This window comes from Columba livia, chromosome 1, assembly GCF_036013475.1.
Source record: "Columba livia isolate bColLiv1 breed racing homer chromosome 1, bColLiv1.pat.W.v2, whole genome shotgun sequence".
Classification (NCBI taxonomy): Eukaryota; Metazoa; Chordata; class Aves; order Columbiformes; family Columbidae; genus Columba; species Columba livia.
Genome location: NC_088602.1, coordinates 171,357,603 through 171,374,979, shown reverse-complemented (window position 1 = coordinate 171,374,979; position 17,377 = coordinate 171,357,603). Strand labels below are relative to the sequence as shown.

The 17,377-nt window shown below is 45.4% G+C and overlaps 1 protein-coding gene across 17 annotated transcripts in view; it reads left to right on the top strand.

Moving 5' to 3' along the window:
* Window positions 1–17,377, top strand: part of LOC102086632 (coiled-coil domain-containing protein 134) — a 47,751-nt gene that overhangs the window by 5,420 nt on the left and 24,954 nt on the right. For 11 of the 17 annotated variants that reach the window (XR_010468978.1, XM_065045951.1, XM_065046044.1 and 8 more), the window contains exons 5-21: window positions 392–497; window positions 1,058–1,261; window positions 2,498–2,628; window positions 3,084–3,198; window positions 3,983–4,099; window positions 4,624–4,723; window positions 7,243–7,377; window positions 7,921–8,035; window positions 9,582–9,700; window positions 10,760–10,901; window positions 12,305–12,416; window positions 13,055–13,115; window positions 13,588–13,671; window positions 14,329–14,426; window positions 15,272–15,446; window positions 15,557–15,704; window positions 16,260–16,532. Coding sequence is in view for 16 of the 17 variants with exons in the window: in XM_065045951.1 (XP_064902023.1) it covers window positions 392–497; window positions 1,058–1,261; window positions 2,498–2,628; window positions 3,084–3,198; window positions 3,983–4,099; window positions 4,624–4,723; window positions 7,243–7,377; window positions 7,921–8,035; window positions 9,582–9,700; window positions 10,760–10,901; window positions 12,305–12,416; window positions 13,055–13,115; window positions 13,588–13,671; window positions 14,329–14,426; window positions 15,272–15,446; window positions 15,557–15,704; window positions 16,260–16,532 (2,235 nt within the window). In the remaining variant the exon portion in view is untranslated. The remainder of the gene's footprint in view (window positions 1–391; window positions 498–1,057; window positions 1,262–2,497; window positions 2,629–3,083; window positions 3,199–3,982; window positions 4,100–4,623; window positions 4,724–7,242; window positions 7,378–7,920; window positions 8,036–9,581; window positions 9,701–10,759; window positions 10,902–12,304; window positions 12,417–13,054; window positions 13,116–13,587; window positions 13,672–14,328; window positions 14,427–15,271; window positions 15,447–15,556; window positions 15,705–16,259; window positions 16,533–17,377) is intronic. The other 6 variants (XM_065046075.1, XM_065046002.1, XM_065045975.1 and 3 more) reach the window with 4 other exon arrangements.

The following is a 17,377-nucleotide window of genomic DNA, read 5'->3' as shown; positions in this document are numbered from 1 at the left end:
CAGAGATATGAGGAGCTTGCCCAGCCTGTGCTGTGGGCTCTTGCTGTCTTCTCTCCTAAGTTTGTGATGGCCCTATGAGGTAAAAAAAAAAATAAAAAAATTGAAATAGTGTTCAACTGGATCAGCTGCTCATGTAGGAGCTGGAGGGGAGAGAGAGGAAGAGGAACAAAACCCGAAATTTCTCGGAATAATTAAAAGGCGTTTTGAAGACTTAGTGGTGTGGTCAGGGTTTTCCTGTGGTTTATCCTAAGTGGTGAAGAGAACCCAGCTTAGGAAAAGATCCTGTTCTGGAGCATTATACATCAAAGTGAGCTTGCTGTTTTGTGTGCATTTCTACTTTTGGACTGTATCCTCACCAGTCAAACATTCCGTTTCTCTGTCTCTCCTACAGCTGTGCAAAGCAACTACCATGAGGGGCAGCCTGCCCACATTCGCTCTCTTGGGCAAGCTGGCAGATGCCATCCCAGGCTTTGCGGATATACTGGTGGTAGAGCACAGTGAGTAATGTGCCGTGTCCCACTGTGAAGGGTAGTGGTCACAGCCCTAATACACATGTGCATGTGTGCACTCTATTGTCCCCCATGTGAATTCAGGAAGGTCACACAAAAAGCCTGTGCAGAAGTCAGAGTGGCATTTGGGCCTCCTGGGTTGCAGGTCAGGACCTTCACAGCAGGCTTCTTGTTGTGCTCTAAGCTAGCCTGGCAAAACCAGCCTCTCTGAACTGAGGCTTGTGGGTCTGCCCCACAGACAATATACGTTTAGTTTTTCTTTCCTTGGTCCAACCCCTGGGGGTCTGGTGAGTGAGCTTAGCTGTTTGTGGAAGTAGCTGGGATGATGGATCTTCACATGGTGAACAGCCCGCTTCTCTAGCCATTTATTACTATACCTCTGCTCAGGATGGGTGGTGGTGAGCACATCACCTAATTGTGGCATTCATTCATCTGCACACACCAGTCTGCCCAGTGGGCTTTTGCAAGTTTTCAAGGGAAATAGGTTGGTGCTTTTAAAAAGTCAGTTCATTGGTGTGAATGTTTGCTGTTTCTGTTCCTCATGCTAGGTAATTTAGTGGACCACATGCTGATGGGTTTGACATACCCAAATGAATCTATAAAGGCTGCTGTCTGCTACTTGTACGGCAAGCTATACTCCTCTCCTGTTGGCACAGAGCGGCTCTCAGCACACTTTGAGGAAAGGCTGTGTGGTCTCTTCTTGAAGGCCTTGGGGCGTGCACAGACAAAGGAGCTGCAGGTTAATTGTTTGGGTAAGGCATTGCTGAGGGAAACTGCAAGGTGCAAGGGAAGGCTCAGAATGAGGAGGAAATTCTTGGGTGGTGTAGACTCTTCAGTGTCGGTTGTTCCCCAGAATGCTTGTCTGAAGCATTCGAGCCTTTCTGTTAATCCATAGCAATCAAAAAAGCCCAGACCTGCTGCTGAGCTCCCCCAACCCTCTGTTGACCCTCAAACCCCACGTTTGCTTAGCACTGACTAATCTTCAGAGTCTCTTCAGAGCTTGCACTGTGGCCCGGCCTGTCTCAATGGGATGCTGTCATCCTAGGAACAGACCATCCCTCAAAGTGTCTGAATGCATGGACAAGCAGGTTTTGCAGAGCAGTGGGATGGAGTCTAACAAATACGGTCTTCAGATGTGGGGCATCATGTTATTTAGGTTAGAAAGCTAATGTGGAAGTGGTGCTTTCTTGCATTTATGCTTCCAACTGCACTTATCAACTGTTGCTGGGAGCAAAATTTTGGCCTTTCTGACATTGTTTGCTTGGAAACCATCCGGAGAATTCCTTTTTCTTGTAGGAGAAAAGCAGGAACTGGATTGCTCCTCAGATCATCTACTCAGCTAATAGAAATGGATGATGATTCCTTTGAAAGTAGAATTCTATAGCTCAGATGATACCCCTTGTGAATTTGTACTGACATGTACTGATGATTTGCATCAATACTTGCAGCAGTGCTCTATACTTTTATACTGAAGGCTTTTTTTAATGTGTGGATATCCCTTAGCTAAATACAGCTGTTTCAGTAAGAGCCTGTGAAAGTAGAAGGGGAAGATAAATGCCAGTTCTCTAGGAAGTAGTCCAGGGAAAATGTCTAGTTATTGGTGGGTCACTGGCTCTAGCCTGGAGAAAAATGCAAGGCAAGAGCTCTCCCAAGAAGCAGTTTGAAGGATGGGTACTGGAGAACAGAAAAGGGTTTGAGTAGAGTGCTCCTGAGATCATGTACCTGTGCACACACACACCTCTGAGAAGGAACAAGGAGCATCAGACTCAGCAAAAAGCATCAGCAACAAGGGGTTGCAAGACATGGGGCTCATGGCAGTATCTGGGGACACAGCGAGAAGAAGCTCCCTAAACTGGAGGCGAGGGTCTTTGTTAGGAGTGCAGGAAAGGGGAGGAATTTGGCGACAAGTCTTGGGCCATAGATACTCCTGTGTTAATATAACCCTGCTGTGCCCAGTGTGGTGCTCATTCTTGCTCCCGATTTTTCAGGTTTGCTAAAGGAGCTGCTGAAATCTGACCATTTTGTATCCATTCTTATGAATAATTCAAGGACAGAGGAGGAGTCTGAGAACCCTGACTTTTTAGGAGGGGAACATCCACTGCCGCTTGTTCTCAAAAAGGTGATCGCTGAAGTGGTAGTGAATTGTTGGTAGATGTAAAGAATTTTCTGACCTGTATTGAAGCTTTATCAGAGGCATTTGAGTATACTGACACCAACACCAGCAATAGAGCCTGCAGTGGGAAATTAGGACATTACTCCATCGTACTCCTGGCCTCAGCTGATTTTACTCACTCACACTTGAGGTCTGATACAGCACTTGTAGTGCCATCATAATGAAGCGTGGGACAGAGCTATTCTTACTCATAATCTTCCCTGTTGTGGTTTTCACTTTGCATTTTTTGAGTGTATTTGGTCCAGTGTTTTGTTTTGCCTTAGCAAGTTTATTCTGTGAAATACATACCAAAAGAGAGATCTTCATTTACATTTTAAATTTTAAAATGCAGAGGAAACTGTTTCCTACTTGCATCTACATAGTTGACTCCCTCTCTCCTTTTGACCTTTGTTTCTCAACAGCTTTTATTGACCAGAGATGAAATTTTACAGGCAGCAAGTGCTCACTGTGTGGCTGCAGTGCTGGTTCACTCGCCCAGCAGATATGCTCCTCCTTTTATCCATGCGGATGTCCCAGGTGAAGAAATGGGGTAGCATCTTATTGTTCATCTCCCAATATCAAAGCACTCCCTGGCTGTTTGTTTTAGGAACTGGTCTGGTTTTGTGAAATCCACTCATGGCATAATGTGTGCTGTGACCATTTTGTGCCAGTAAATGTGATTTTAGGAATGGGAGAGTAAGTTTTCAACTGGAAGTGTAAGAGCAGGTGTCAGCTGTCAGAATGAAGTTTCCACATCAAGAATTCGAATGAGTCCTCGAGGTCAAGGTCCCTCTTGCAGTATACATGCAAAGCCTAAATGGATTTAAGTTCAGTCTTAATCCACTAAATGTTGTAAATTTGCACAGAATTTCATCTAGGATTTAGCTTTCAAATCTGGCTGTGGGAGATGGTTTATTACTTCTCTGTAATCCCAAAAGACAGAAATGCTTTCATTTTACAAATTCTTTGGGAGAAGTAAAAAAAAGACCACTGCATCACTAGTAAAGCTTGCTTTGTGGCTTTTCATTTTTGCCAAAGGCTGGAGCCACAATTCAGCTCCTGCCTGCTGAGTTTGTGCTGGGAAGACACCTGCCTGTGGGACTCTGCTCTCCAGTCACCTTGTTTTGAAGACTGGCGTACCCCAAAGCGTCCACTCCATTCTCCATTCCTGCTATTTTATGACACATCCATTCTCCCTGTGGCTGTTGCTGTGCTTCCTTGTTTCCTCTTCCTTCCTCTGCTCTGTTCCAGGAGCAGCTGTGCCATGCGGCGAGCAGGCTGCCTCTTACCAGCGTGACCATACTTGTGTGTGTGTTTGCAGAATTCCTGTTTGAGTGTCTCTCGTGCAACAGTGAAATTCTCATCTGGTCAGTGTATTGCTGCCTGCTTCTCCTAACTGAAGAGCGCCTTTTCTTCTCGAAGTGTCACACAGTCTATGGTGAGTCATTAATGTTCCTGACAGAGTGACTACAGTAATACTGTGGGCATTTTTTGTGCCTCTAGTTGAATTTCAATGCTTCACATAAAACCACAATCGGGATGGAAAAGGTCTGGAAATGAGTACCCATCAGACATGTTTGTGATGTCCAACATAGATTGGATTTACAGTGTCACTGTTCTAATGAATTCCTGATGAGTCTCTATCCATTATAAAAACCAATTATCATGACTGACACTACCTGAGTTACTATTAAGTGTTTCTGAGTTACTATTAAGTGTTTCCAAGAGTGGATTTAAGAAGAAGGGCCAAATTCTTTCTGTTCTTGTGGACTTTCCTCCATCAGTGGAGGTTGAGCCTATTATAATGGATCTGAGCGAATGTGATGTATTGGGCAGTTGTTTCTGTCAGTGGTTCAGAAGAATAATTGTTCAAATCTTCCTTCCTTTTAAAAATTCATTTTGCTTCCGTCCTGGAATCTTGAGTATTAAATGCCCTTTGTGACTTCTCTTGCACATGTGCAGGCATTGAGTCTCTGGTGAGGAGTCTCCAAGACATCCTGCAGCTGAACAATGTGGAATTGCACAAGCAGGGGCTCCTGCTCTTCACCGAAATACTGAAACGGTAAGGGAGTGCCCCCACCAGCCTTGCCCAGGCAGTTTGGTGCCCCAAAATATAGGCTGTGGTGCTTTTCCTTTTTAAGTTTTTTGTCTGAGGCCAAATATCTACACCGCGAGAACCTTTGTGTTTGAAAGATATTGCTGAACAAATGCATCTCCCTTATTCTTGTGAAGAAGGGCCTGATGGTTGCTTCTGAACCTCCCAGCTTGTCTTCTTTGTGCATGCATCCACCGGTATGTCTGTATCTTCCTGCTTCCCTCCCAGTCTGGGGGGTGAAATCTCCTTTCCAGCTGTAGATGAAGCAGGAGAGAAGGTGAGGAAGGTCCAGGCATATGTAAGCAGGCCAGCTCCTGCTAAGTGCATCTCTGTAACAAAACCGAGCATTCAAATTCTGTGGCTTCTAGTCCCCTGTCTTTGATCTGAGCTAAACTGAAACAGCAAAAACAAATTCTAGGCTGAAATATTAATGTCTTCTGTCACTTTTTTCCTCTTGTTTTCTGCTAAGGAATAACACACCCAGGCTTTTTTTTCTTCCGTGCTTCCTGTTCTTGCCTCTATGATCTTGTTCCCGTCCTGTTGTGCTAGTGACAGTCTTGTTTTTGCCACTTAGTTCCCCCAAGAGAGCCCTTGAGCTGAATTTTGGAAATGTCATAGTCAATTTTGTAGCAAGTAGCAGGGTAAAAAGGAGAAGGAGAAGCAGCAGTACTAGAACAGTGTGATGATGCCAGTGTGGGATCTGTCAAAAAGAGAAACCAGGATGTGGGAAACACTAATTACAGCATTTATGCTTGTAAAACAAAGAGAACACTCTGTGCAATTACTCTCATTTTCTAGCACACACATTCTGTTTCTCTGAGCTTTGCCTTAGAAAGGATGTTTTATTTAAAACTGTCTTGTGGTGGGGAAAGGGGTCTCATCCTGGAACCTCTCCTCTTAGTTTTTCCTTGCAGCTGGACTCTTCTTTTGTAGGCGAGCCTCACACTCTGGTGTTGTCCAAGCAGGACATACTGCTCCCCTTGGCAGTGTGTCAGAAATGGTGGGTGGCTCTCCCAGCAGTGCCCCTTGCCTCTCCCAGGACAACCAGGGGGGCAGGCACGGTTTGGGGCCCAAAGACGAGAGGCTGCAGGAAGCTGGAAGACTGCCGTCCTTCACACCTTTCTCCCAGGCCCCGAAGCCATCATAATGCACCATATTGCAAGTGGGTTTATGCCTCTTGAGTGAGTCAGCAATACTCCTCCATCCCTCCCCGTGTGAGTCAGTGAAGACTTCTTTTTCCTCTGGTGTGTTTTACTTCAGAAGGCCAGTGATTAAAGAAAGGAAATACAGAGGATTAATAGAATTACAGTATAAGTAGAAACAATTTGGGAGTTCAGCACATCACTTATGGCTTAGGCCAGAGGCTGCTCCAGGTGCCTGAGTTCCACAAGGCCTTTTCCTTGCCTTGCCCGCCTTGCAGCTTTTTATCACAGCAGAACGTGAGGTGACTGCCGAGCTGGGTTTAATCCCACCGAGTGGCTAAAAAGCGTGGTTCTGCCTCTGTTCACTTTTTGCCCTCTAGCTGGGCTACCAGTGTAATTTCTGCTGAAATTCGTTTTCCTTTCCCATTTGTGCATGGGAACATGTGCTTCTGGCTTGCTATAGTCAGGCATGTCTGTGAAAACTGAATAACAGTGAATACTTTCGGCTTCCAAGTCTGGCTCCTGTCATGCTGTGCTGTTTTTCTTGTTTCGCTTCGTAGATGCCCTCTGGCAGGCTGTTAGTGCCTCTTGTCCACATGTAGCTGCCTGTCTTCCCCCGACTGTACCTGACTTGCCAGGAGCCAAATGAGCACAGTCTGCCATTTACACAGCTCTGCCCAATAATGCGATTAGTGGCTTGTCATCCCTCCATGCTTTCCTGCTAAATGCTCAAAGGTATCGGGCCACAAGTTGATCAGATGACCAAAATGTTCCCGATCAAGAAGAATTGTTGAAACAGTTGGATTATGTTTATTTTCCTGATTTCTTTTCAGGTTCGAGAAACTCCCTGTCCTTCTGGCAGCATCTGGCATTAAGAAGTGCTGTAAGACTGTGAAAGAAGCTATTCTCATGGCATCATCCTTGTTCTAGAATGGTGGTGTTTGCTTGTTTACTCAGAAATATGAATTGCCAGATGAACCTGCAAATGCCAGAGCAGATGGCCTCAGCATCAAGTCCTAGGCAGAGAGATCACTGTATTTGGCAAAGCCTGTTTTTTCTTATGCTTTTTATGTCAGCGTTCACTGGTGCTGTCACACAGCTATGCAGACTGTGGGTTTTTTCATCATAATAGGGCTACAGACCTGCTGAAGTTCACTCTTTGTAGCAAAACCCTCCACCTGCTCAAGTTTGAGACTACCTCCTTGAGCGCAGCTGGCTCTGAATACTGAAAAGCATTGCTGGAACCACATGGCTCAGCTGTCCATTTGGTGAAATGAAGAAGGGGCAGTACAGTTACTTAACTCTGACAATATTATCCTTGCTTACTCTGTTTCCTCTTCACAGGCAGCCAGTGGAAATCAAATTATTCACAAACCGAGGTGTATGTATAGAAGCCATTGATGTTTTGATGGAGACAGTGAACTGCCCTGTGCTCGAGGTGGTGGTGGAGGCTGTGAGAGCTGTGGCAGCTTTCCTGAGGTAGGCAGGAAAGAATTTGCAGGCTTTTCTTCAGATAGATCTGTTAATACTGCGTTGGTCTCTACGGTTCCCCTGTGGCTGTGTGGGTGAGTGTGCTCTGCAGTGGGACTTCTGGCTGTGACAGGCGTGGGCACAGCAGAGCTGGCTTCCCACCCACCTTAAAGCGCTGCCAGGGCAATGAAGCTGTGGTGGGCAGCAAGATGCTGCAGCAAGGACCTGGCGTCCCAGGCAGGCTCATACTGCGGCTGTGGTGGCTTTGCCACTCTGTGCCCCATCTGGATACATAAGAGCAAGCTAAGATGTGCACAGGCATGTCCTTCCTGGCTGTGGTGGGAGCGAACAGTGAGTGCAGTGAGAGTGTGTTTGGGCACACGTCTGGATGAAGGCACTTTCCAGATATTGTGACCTTAGTGTGCCGTGCTGGAGAGAAGTGGTAATGGCATGATGCTATCAGAAGAGCAGTTATTTCTGCTGGTGTTGCCTTCCCAGGTGGAATTTCCCCAGCAGGGAATGTGCATGCTGTCTTTCTCTCTGCTTGTTCAGGAAGGACCATCTGAGCTCCCCTCCAGTCCCATATGAAGAGCTGCAGAAGCTGCTGGAGGCAATGCTGAAGCGATGTGCTGACTTCTCCCCACCACAGAGTAGCAAGAGGCATGCAGTAAGTCAAAAGTTGTTGTTTCTTTTTGGCAGGACCAAGAAGGACAGGGATGATCCTCCTAGTGTGCTATGTGGATGTCGTATATATGTTCTCTCCCCTTACTCTATGGCTGTTGGGTTCTCTGGTGTTTCTTTTGATCCTCATGCCTTGAGATGGAACCAATCTTTGTCTTTGGAGTAGCTGAAGATTGATGCTGGTGAATGTTGTCTTTCTAAATCAGTGAAGATTTGTGGGGCACCACTTAAGTGCGCTGCTCTGTTTATGTGTCCAACACTCCAAGGTCATTTGAACTTCCCCTTCTTCAGGTCCCCACTTTGTAGGCTCTGTTGGTCACACTATTTTTTTGGCAATGAACATCTCTTACTATGCCTTTAGACCAAGAGGGTCACCATGCATGCACTGTGATGCCTCAGCAAGGGAGCTGTTAGCCATTCTTCACACTGCAAATCCTGTTGTGTTCCTGGAATATGCAGTTACTGTGATGTGCTGCTGGGACCTACACACCTCTGAGGAGAGCCCCCATTACAGGTGGCTCATGAAGAGGCAAGGAATGAGCCTTCTTGCTCTAGGCTCAGGGCCATATATGTTCAGATCACATGTCTGCCGTGGCAAGAGCATCTTGCTGAAGCATCAGAGCTCCAAATGCTTGCTGAACTATCTTTAGGCCCAAGTTATGTGGTACCAGGCGTCTTGTCTGCCTGGAAAAAACAGAATTGCTTTCTGCCCCACAAGCAAGTGTTGGTCAGTCTGTTTGCAAACACAGAGAGCTTGCTGTCCCATTCAGAATAAGGAGTTTTACAGGAAGGAAATTAGGCAGATAGGAAGGACATCCAGGCTTTCTTTCATGGGAGAAAATGGGAAATTGTTGTACTTGTATGAAGATGTCTCAAATGGGGAAAGAGAAGGAGCTCTGAACTGCCAGGCACCACTGTGTTGCTGTGTCCTTCTCTGATAGCATTCAGAGAACACCACCACAACAGGTTAAGATTTAAAGGCAGATTTTTAATTCCAAGTGGGTCTCAGTTTGGGCAAATGATTAGCTCTAGCACTGCATTTGGCTTCTGGCTGAACTCAGTAGGATGCTGTGTGGGAACAAGAGCCGGCACATGGATAGTTGCTTACAAATCTGAGCCCAAGTAGAGAACTTCTAAGATTTCAGTGCCGAGCAGGGGGAGGAACTGTTTAGTGTTGTCTGGAAAGTAACTGGGAGAAACAACATTTAAAAAATATATTGAGAGTTTTCCCAGAAAGGCATGAAGCTCCATTCACTGAGCCATTTAAAACTCAGATTAAATCAAGCCATGGCAATAGAGACTGTAAAGATGGGACAGTGCAGAACTAGTAGCTCTGTAGCTCTGTCTTCCCTAGGAAGAGCACAAAAGCTCTCTAACTCTGCCCTCCTGGGAAAGCACAATAGTAAAAAAGCAGCTATGTGAAATAAGTGAGTGAAGGGAAATCTGTTGTTCCTCCTGCTGCTGGTATCTGAGAAGAAAGCAATTTTTCCAACAGCGAACATAAGAATTTGAAAGCTTCTCTCCTTTGACAGGGTGATCTCCTATTCTCAGTGTCTCAGAGTCACCCAGCAAACATAAATCGTGGCAGAGTTCCTCAGAGACAGGGCCAGTTATTGCTCAACACACTGGAAAGTTTCAGAAATGCTTGCAGGTGAGGACAAGTCAGGGGACTGGAGGGGTGGATGTTGTGTGTGTCCATGTTCATCCATCCTTCTGTTCTTGTAATTGAGTTTCTCTATCCAACCCCATCACTAAAATATCACAGGTGAGTTCAACGCATGGCACTTGTTGGTGAAACAACAGGAGGAGGGATATGTAGTGGTAGTGAAAATTTTGTGACACCTGTGTGTGTCTCCCAAGAAAATTGCCTAGGACCTATCACTTTATTTCATATCTTTGGCCTTGGAGGAACTGCTTGAAAATTAGCCAAAACTGGTGATGATGTAAGGTTGGAGGGTACATGTGAAGCCATATTCCTGTGCCCTGAGGCATGTGGTTTCAGTGCTGGAAGGGATTAACCATTGAACAAATGTGCATCTGCTCCAGATGCTGGCCTTGGATTTTCTCATGTCTGTGACCTGTTAGTGCAAGTGGGTTTATAGGCACCAACCTTTCCTGTTTTGCTGCATGAGAGCTCTCTCCCACCCTTAGCTGTACAGCTGACGGTGGTAGATGAGTTTGTGTATGAATCTGAACCTGTTGTTAGGGCAGTCTGGCCAACTGAGTTATTTTGCCATCCACCACTTGCATTTGGCTTGGTCAAGGTAACTCAGGCAGAAGCAAGTGTCCCTGTCTGCACTGACACAGTGTCTTGGGGGGGTGTTATAGGGCTCTCAGTTCTGTGATGATTTTTACCTCAGCTGAATGGTCCCCTGGCTGATTTTCATGAGGTTTGCTGTGTTGTGCTCCAGGCACTCTGGCTGGGCTGAGAACCTGTAGTATTACCACACTGGGGTTTCCCACAGCAGATACTTTATTCACAGAAGCTGGGTCTTGCTTTCCCAATTTGTACTGTTGTGCAACATTGCTGACTTTTAATACCTTCACTCAAGAGGTAACTGTGTGATTGCCAGATTCCTGTGTTTCCAACACATGAAGTTTTGTGAGATCCTTAATGGTTAAAGTTGTCATGGAAATGTAGTATCTCCTGACTTCCTTTACAGAGTGAGGAGGATTCCTCTCTCCTATGCTATCCACTGTGTGTTTGTAGGTTAGCAGTGGAATTCCAGAGTGACCCCATGGCCCAGGAGAATGCTTTCACTGCCCCCAACTCTAAAAGTAAGGACACACTGAGCAACTTCTCTGAGTTCCTGTTAAGGATTTGTGACAGTCTCTGCATCCCCATGGTCATGGTAAGGTTTATTTTGAACTTGGTGTCCTCCTTGGGTATCTGGAAAGGTGCTTTCAAGCATCAAGAGTAGGTTGCACAAACATGGGGTTTTTTTGTGAAGAGAGCATGCAGGGTAAACCAAGAACAGCTGTGGCATTTGCCACCTCTCCAGAGCCAAATGTGGCCTTGTGTAGTTAACGCAAAATGGGAGTGTACTGTCTCAGAGGGTGGAGAAATTCATAAAGCTTCCATGTAGGTGGCAGTGTCTTTCTTCAGACTGATCAGTCCCCATAGTTTACCTGCCATGCTGTCTAATCTATGGCAGCTCTGGATGTTGCCTAAAACTAAGAGTGCCTGAACTGTTGTTTCCCCTTCTGCCACTTTTTCAAAACTTGCCTGTGTCCCAGAAAGCAGTGGCATTTTGCACCTGCAATTTCATTTTCATGCATCTTTCCAGAAGGTATTGAGGAGGCTGCCCAGGCTACACAACAAGGGCATTACTAAGCATTGTGCCTTAGTAAGGCCAGGGACACGGTTTAAAAAACAGCCGTAGAGAGTCACATGTGCTTTAGTGCTTCATACAGACCTGTCACTAAGACACTTTGAGCAGAACTGTCAAAGCAATGGGACTTCTGGGTTCTAAACACTGAGTAAATTTTGCCTGTGCTTTGCCACAGGCTCAGGTGTATGGATTCTTCAGTTGTTGGGAGCTTGAAGATGTTTTGTTTTGTGTTTTCTTCACCAGTCTCTTGCTGGGCAGCTGCAGTGGCGTTGCTGTTCTACTCCCTGAAGGGAGGGTGCAGCGCATGTCCAGTTTAGCAAAACTGGCGTCGGTGTGCTATTTCTTGCTCATTGAGCTTGGGTAAAAATTAATGGACTGTGAGAAAATTGTCCAGTGACCTTCCACAAGAGTGAGTTGAGTCATTCCGTTCTAAACAGTTTCAGGCTGGACTCTGTAGAGAGCTTAAACACCTGTGTTTGCCACTGCACAACAAAATGCTGAAGCACAGATGTGTTATTGAAGTCAGCTGCACTTAAGCATATGTCCTGTGTTGTATACCATGCTGGAGAATTACCCACCAGACCTGCAAGAGCAGTTACATCCAGGGTAACACGGGCAGTAATGTCTGTGGCCGTGCATTAGGGCCTGGCTGGTTGCCAGCTGGAATCAGGACGAAGCTTCTTGTTTGATGTCATGTCTGACAGAGTTAGCAGCAGAACTCATCACTTTGACTGAGGGAGCGTTAGTCGCTTTCAAAGTGCTCTGTAAGCCTGTGGACTTGCTGCCAGGCTTTTTGGTAGAAGAACGGTTACTCTGTTTGGATTTAGAAATCTAACTTTCTGGGCAGGCAGGAGGCAGGAAGAAAGCTGCTGCTTTCTTTATTTACTGCATGTCATGCACCTGATCTTTTCTTCTTTCCACAGAACTACCTGGAAAGGGCTGTCAGCCCATCAATGATGGAGATTTTCATCTCAACACTTAACACCCTCTTTACAGTGGTGCCAAACATGCGGAATAAGTTCTCCAAAAAGCTGGGTATGGGGGTAGCATGGGATTGTGTTTTCTGTGCTCTTAACTAAACTGATGGAACTTGCTGCTACTGCATATTGCTGAGGCAATGAGCGTAACAAGACTTTATGTGGAGGATTATATTACATGTTTATATGAGTAAGAATAGAGTGTGCAGTCATGTTCAGCAGGATGAAGAAGTTATTTGGTCTAGCAATGGTGATGGGACAGATTTTATTTTAGATAAATAAGTTGCATCAGCTTTACTCTTTCTTCTGAAATATTCAGAATTGGCCTTTCCTGTAAACAGGGATTACACTGGAATTGGTGGTGGGATTTTACTATGGAGAAGTCCTGTTTACTCTGTGTATTCCTTATGCTTTGCACATCAGAGAGGTGATTTATGGAATTCCTCTATTCTAAACATGCAAAGCTGCCGAATCTTCTCTTCTTCTGAGAAAACGAATGAATCTCTGCTCCAAACCAAACTCTGAGTAGTTTGAATTGGGAGAGAAGGCCTAACAAAGATGTTCTTACTGAGATGGCCTGCCCTGTTCCCTGGGCTTGTGTGGAGATGTGTGGGGATGGTTACGGGACCTGCCTACTCTTCCCTTATTGTACATGTTCTGTGCCCCTTTGTCATTCCTGTCTTGCTTTCTTTCTAGCATCCTCCTCCTTCATAAGACTGACATTGGAGCTGAAGGCCAGATTTTGCTCCGTGCAAAGGTATCATGATGTGTGTATTGTGACTAAAAAAATTCCAGATGGGAAAGCAGATCATGCCTTACCTAATGCATCTGATTAGGCAAGACAGGAGGCTGAAAGACTCAAGAGTGGTTGAAGTCTTACTGCAAAATGTAAATGGCAACTGAGAATGGAAAAGCTGGATGTGGGAGAAGGGAGAAGCAGTCGGGTAGGGGGCGGGTGGATTTACACAGTGGTGTGAGAATTCTGTGCTCCGTCGTGAGCTGTGCAGATAGAGATAAAGCAGCCTGACTTTGGAGTAGCCAAGTCAGTGGGTGTTTCAAAAAGAAGTAACAGTAGCATCAGTTCTATCTGAGCTCTGGCTGCCTAGGCACACATTACCACTATATTTTTTCCTTGTGGTGTGATAATGTGTAAGAAATGGGAGGGAGGAGTTAAACTTCAACAACAGATATTGCAAAGGGTCTTGTATAGCAGAGGCTATGATTTCTAGGGTGAGGAGCACTTGGAGACACTCTCTGTGTGTCTGCAGAGATGTTTTACCTTCTCTTTCCTGTGACTGCATCTCATTAAAAGGGTAAACAAACTACATGTCACCTCTAGTCCAGGTTACCACTGTGGAAGTTAGAGGATGTTTGTGCCTGTGAATTGTGGCGGGGGGAGTGATCTAGGGCTCTGAATAGTGTGGAGCACCAGAGATGGTGTGTTACAGTGCAAAGATGTTTGGTTATGTCCTGTTCTGCAAGGAAAGCAATTGGAGAGAGAGAAAACAGATCCAGAAATAGATCTGTTCTCACCCTTTTAGTTAATGTTTTGACATTCTTCATTGTTCATCCCTGGAACACCATTGCTCCAAAATCTCCTTACTGGTGTTTGCCAGTGGAGTCGGATATCAGGAGCCACCCCCAAACACCTCCCATTCTCTGCAGTGTTATGTGAATACGGGGTATGATGATTGTAAGAGTACCCCACTGTATTCATATTGTCTCAAAGTATGTGAACATGTTCACTGTCATCACTGCTATTGCAGCCACCACATCTGTGATCTGAGTGTCCTCTGGGAACTAATTTGCCTGGAAGCCCAGGTGGGATCCTGGACTCTTCTTGTGACAGGGAGGATGCTTGTGTGTGATCATTCAGTAAATCAAGGTTCTGGCAGAGACTGTGTGATATTAGAAGTGGGAGGAGGATGTTTCTGGCCTTCTTCACTGTATCTTTCTGCTCTTCTTCACAGTAACCCTGCCTTGAATCAGGCCTGCTCCAGCTTCCTCTGCAGCTTGTGCCTGAGCCTTTACTCTGCCACAGAGAAGGAGAGAACTTCTGCTCAGGAGGGCAAGTTCAGGGAAAGAGACAAATTGCTTCGTTTAGATTGAAGCTCTGCCACCTTCTATTTAGGCAATAGGTGCAAAAAGAAAAGGGGGGGGGGGGTAGTGGTTGGAGTGCAGAGAAAGGAGGAGGGAAGGGACACACATGCATAAGCTTTATTTAGAGATTTTTTCCACCTTTTGTTTAAACTGGTCCAGTGAGGAGATAACACTTAGAGAATACCTTTTGAAGAGTTTGAAGTCCTACCTGAATGAATGTGTTTCTTCTGCCTGTGGTTTTGTTTACATGGTGACGTTTATTAGCACAAATGTGCATAGCTTAATTGAAACAATATTACTTGCCACAGCCACTCATATCTGCAGATTAAAGTCATTATTTCCTCTGGCATACTCTACAAAGCTTTCTGTCTGTCCTATAACTTTCCATCATAATAAAGTCCCAAATAAACAAGATGAAAGTTTCCACATCGCAAAAGCCACTTTTCCCACAGGCAGTGGTTGGTCACCCAGGCAGCATCAGCAAAGAGCTGGGAACCTCAAACAGAGGTGTTTTTTCATCCTCAAAGCTCTATTAGAGCAGGTCTCACACCTCTGTTCATGCCAAGTCATAGAGATGTCCTGCTCTATTAGAGCAGGTCTCACACCTCTGTTCGTGCCAAGTCATAGAGGTGTGCTGGTTCCTTGCAGACAGTGGGGTAGTAAGTTCACTTTGATATTTCTTACATCAGGAGCTTCCCTAATGTAATATGCTTGAGTTAGGGCAGGCAGATGCTTCCATCCCCCTGTTCCATTCTGCTTTGACATACATATTCCTCATCACTGCCTGCCTGCTCATATTAGTTTTATTTTTAGAGCAAGAGATGTCTGAGCTGCTGCAAAAGGGTCTGCCTCAATTAAACTACACTGTTGCTGAAAGCCTTCTCCTCCTGGCTGAAGCCCCTGAGCCTTTCCCTTTGGATCAGTCTCTCACCAGCCACCAGCACTGCTTCATACTCCTCTTGTACTTTGCCTACACCCATGGGGACAGGTGAGCCAAGAGTATACAAGGCAAGTGGTTCTGTGGCCATTACATACCATGTATTGGTGGGTAAGGCATGTCTTATGTTATTGTTTCCACTCCAATCTCCTTGGATGCAGGTTTGTCCCAGAAGCAGAATTATTTTTAGCCATAAGAAATTTCCTCCTATCAGCACAGGACCGTGGAGACTGTCCTGCTCCATACATACTCAGAGCTGCGCTTTACCTCCTTGCTGTCTGTCAGGACAAAGGCAGAGCCATGGACTTGGTAAAAGATTTAATTCATACCTCTTGTTAAAACTAAGGTTTCTCCCCACTCCCATCAGCCCTCTTGCAGAAAGTATTTTGGCATAAGTGTTGAGCGGTGAATGAGTAAAGAGTGTACAGTGCATCCACACTCTGGAAAGTTAACTGTGAAAATCCACTAGGGAGTACAGATTTGACGGAATAAACTTGCGTATGTGTGGGAAGTGTAAATGCGTTGGTTAGGCTGTGAATTCACATATGAAATAGAATATATTTCGTAGCTTCAATCCCCTGAACACATCCACAGCCCCTGCAGCAGGCTTTCTAATGTTCCCATATGGCTCTTTGCTGCTGCTGCACAGCTCTTTGAGCACTGTATAAAGCCTACAAGTTTTTTTAGTCTTTGTGATGCAAATGGGCTTCACAAAATGATGTTTAACTGATATATTTGATTGTCTGCTTAAAAGGCAGTGTGACTGTTTCTCACAGTAAACTCTCATCACTTCAGCTTTTGGATATTCATTATCTAGTGATTATTTTGTTCTCTCTCCCCCTTTCCCTCCTACACACTTATCAGAGGTCGTCGTGTACCATAAGGAGGATCCTGGATAATCTTCCAGATCTGAGCTTGGTCTACGTCCACTGTCCTCTCCTGCTGAAACTCTTCCTGCGCTACCCTGAACTTATGGGGAGATTTGGACGCCAAGTCCTCCGGCTCTGGTTTACCTGGGGAGACTGCAAGCAAACTGAAACTCAAGAAGCTGGTTTTGGCCTGTCTGATCAACTGAACAGTGTTAACCCATTACTTCCCCTTCTGAAGAGCAATTCCAGCATTTTACTTATTTTATTGGTATGTGACTTTCACAGGGACAGCTATCGTGGCTCTGATTTTAGGGGGCTTTTTGGTTCTTAAAGCACTTGGTGCTGTTATGAGGTCAAGGATTCTGCTAGAAGGGCCCATGTGTGTATACACAAACTTCCATCTCTCAGGGAAGCCTGATATGGAAAATGGGACTGTGAACATGTGTTAGCTCTTCTCTGTGATCCAGCCACTGTGACAGAGAGGCATCTTTTGAGAGATGGCTAGGAAAGGATCTGAAGGGTACTGCTGATGCCTGCCCTTAAACCCCCCATTCCTTTCTCTATCCAGATAGACGGCTGGGTACTCTAGAATCTTCTATGGCAGCCTTTCAAGAAGCTGTTTTGTTAATTTGGGAGCAATACTGTGCTACTCACAGATGAGAACGGTATGAGGAACAAAGAATTTTGAAAAAGCAGTCGGCAGAGAACAGGTCTTGATGGTGTGGCATTCTTTTTGCTTGGGGTTTTAATTTTTTTTGGTTTTATCTGGACAGTCTTGTCAGATTTTTGCAATACTTTTTGAGTTTTCAGGACTGCAAATAGCATGTTTTATTGCTCTTAAAAGATAAAATAAAAATCTTGGCAAAGGGAAAATTAATCAGTGCAGGGGAGAAAGGGACCCTGAAGTAGCAGGACTAGTGTGTTTGCCTTTAGCTGGCATAATAAGCTTTGTTAACCCACGTAATCATGACAGAATCCAGGTCCTGATGGCTGCTCGGAGGCCTCCTCTCACTTCCACCTCTCCCCCCCGCCCTGTCACCCCTCCTCTTCAGTGGCCACTTGTCCTGTGACTGTTCAGCCAGTCACGTAGTAACATTTGTAACATTGCTAACA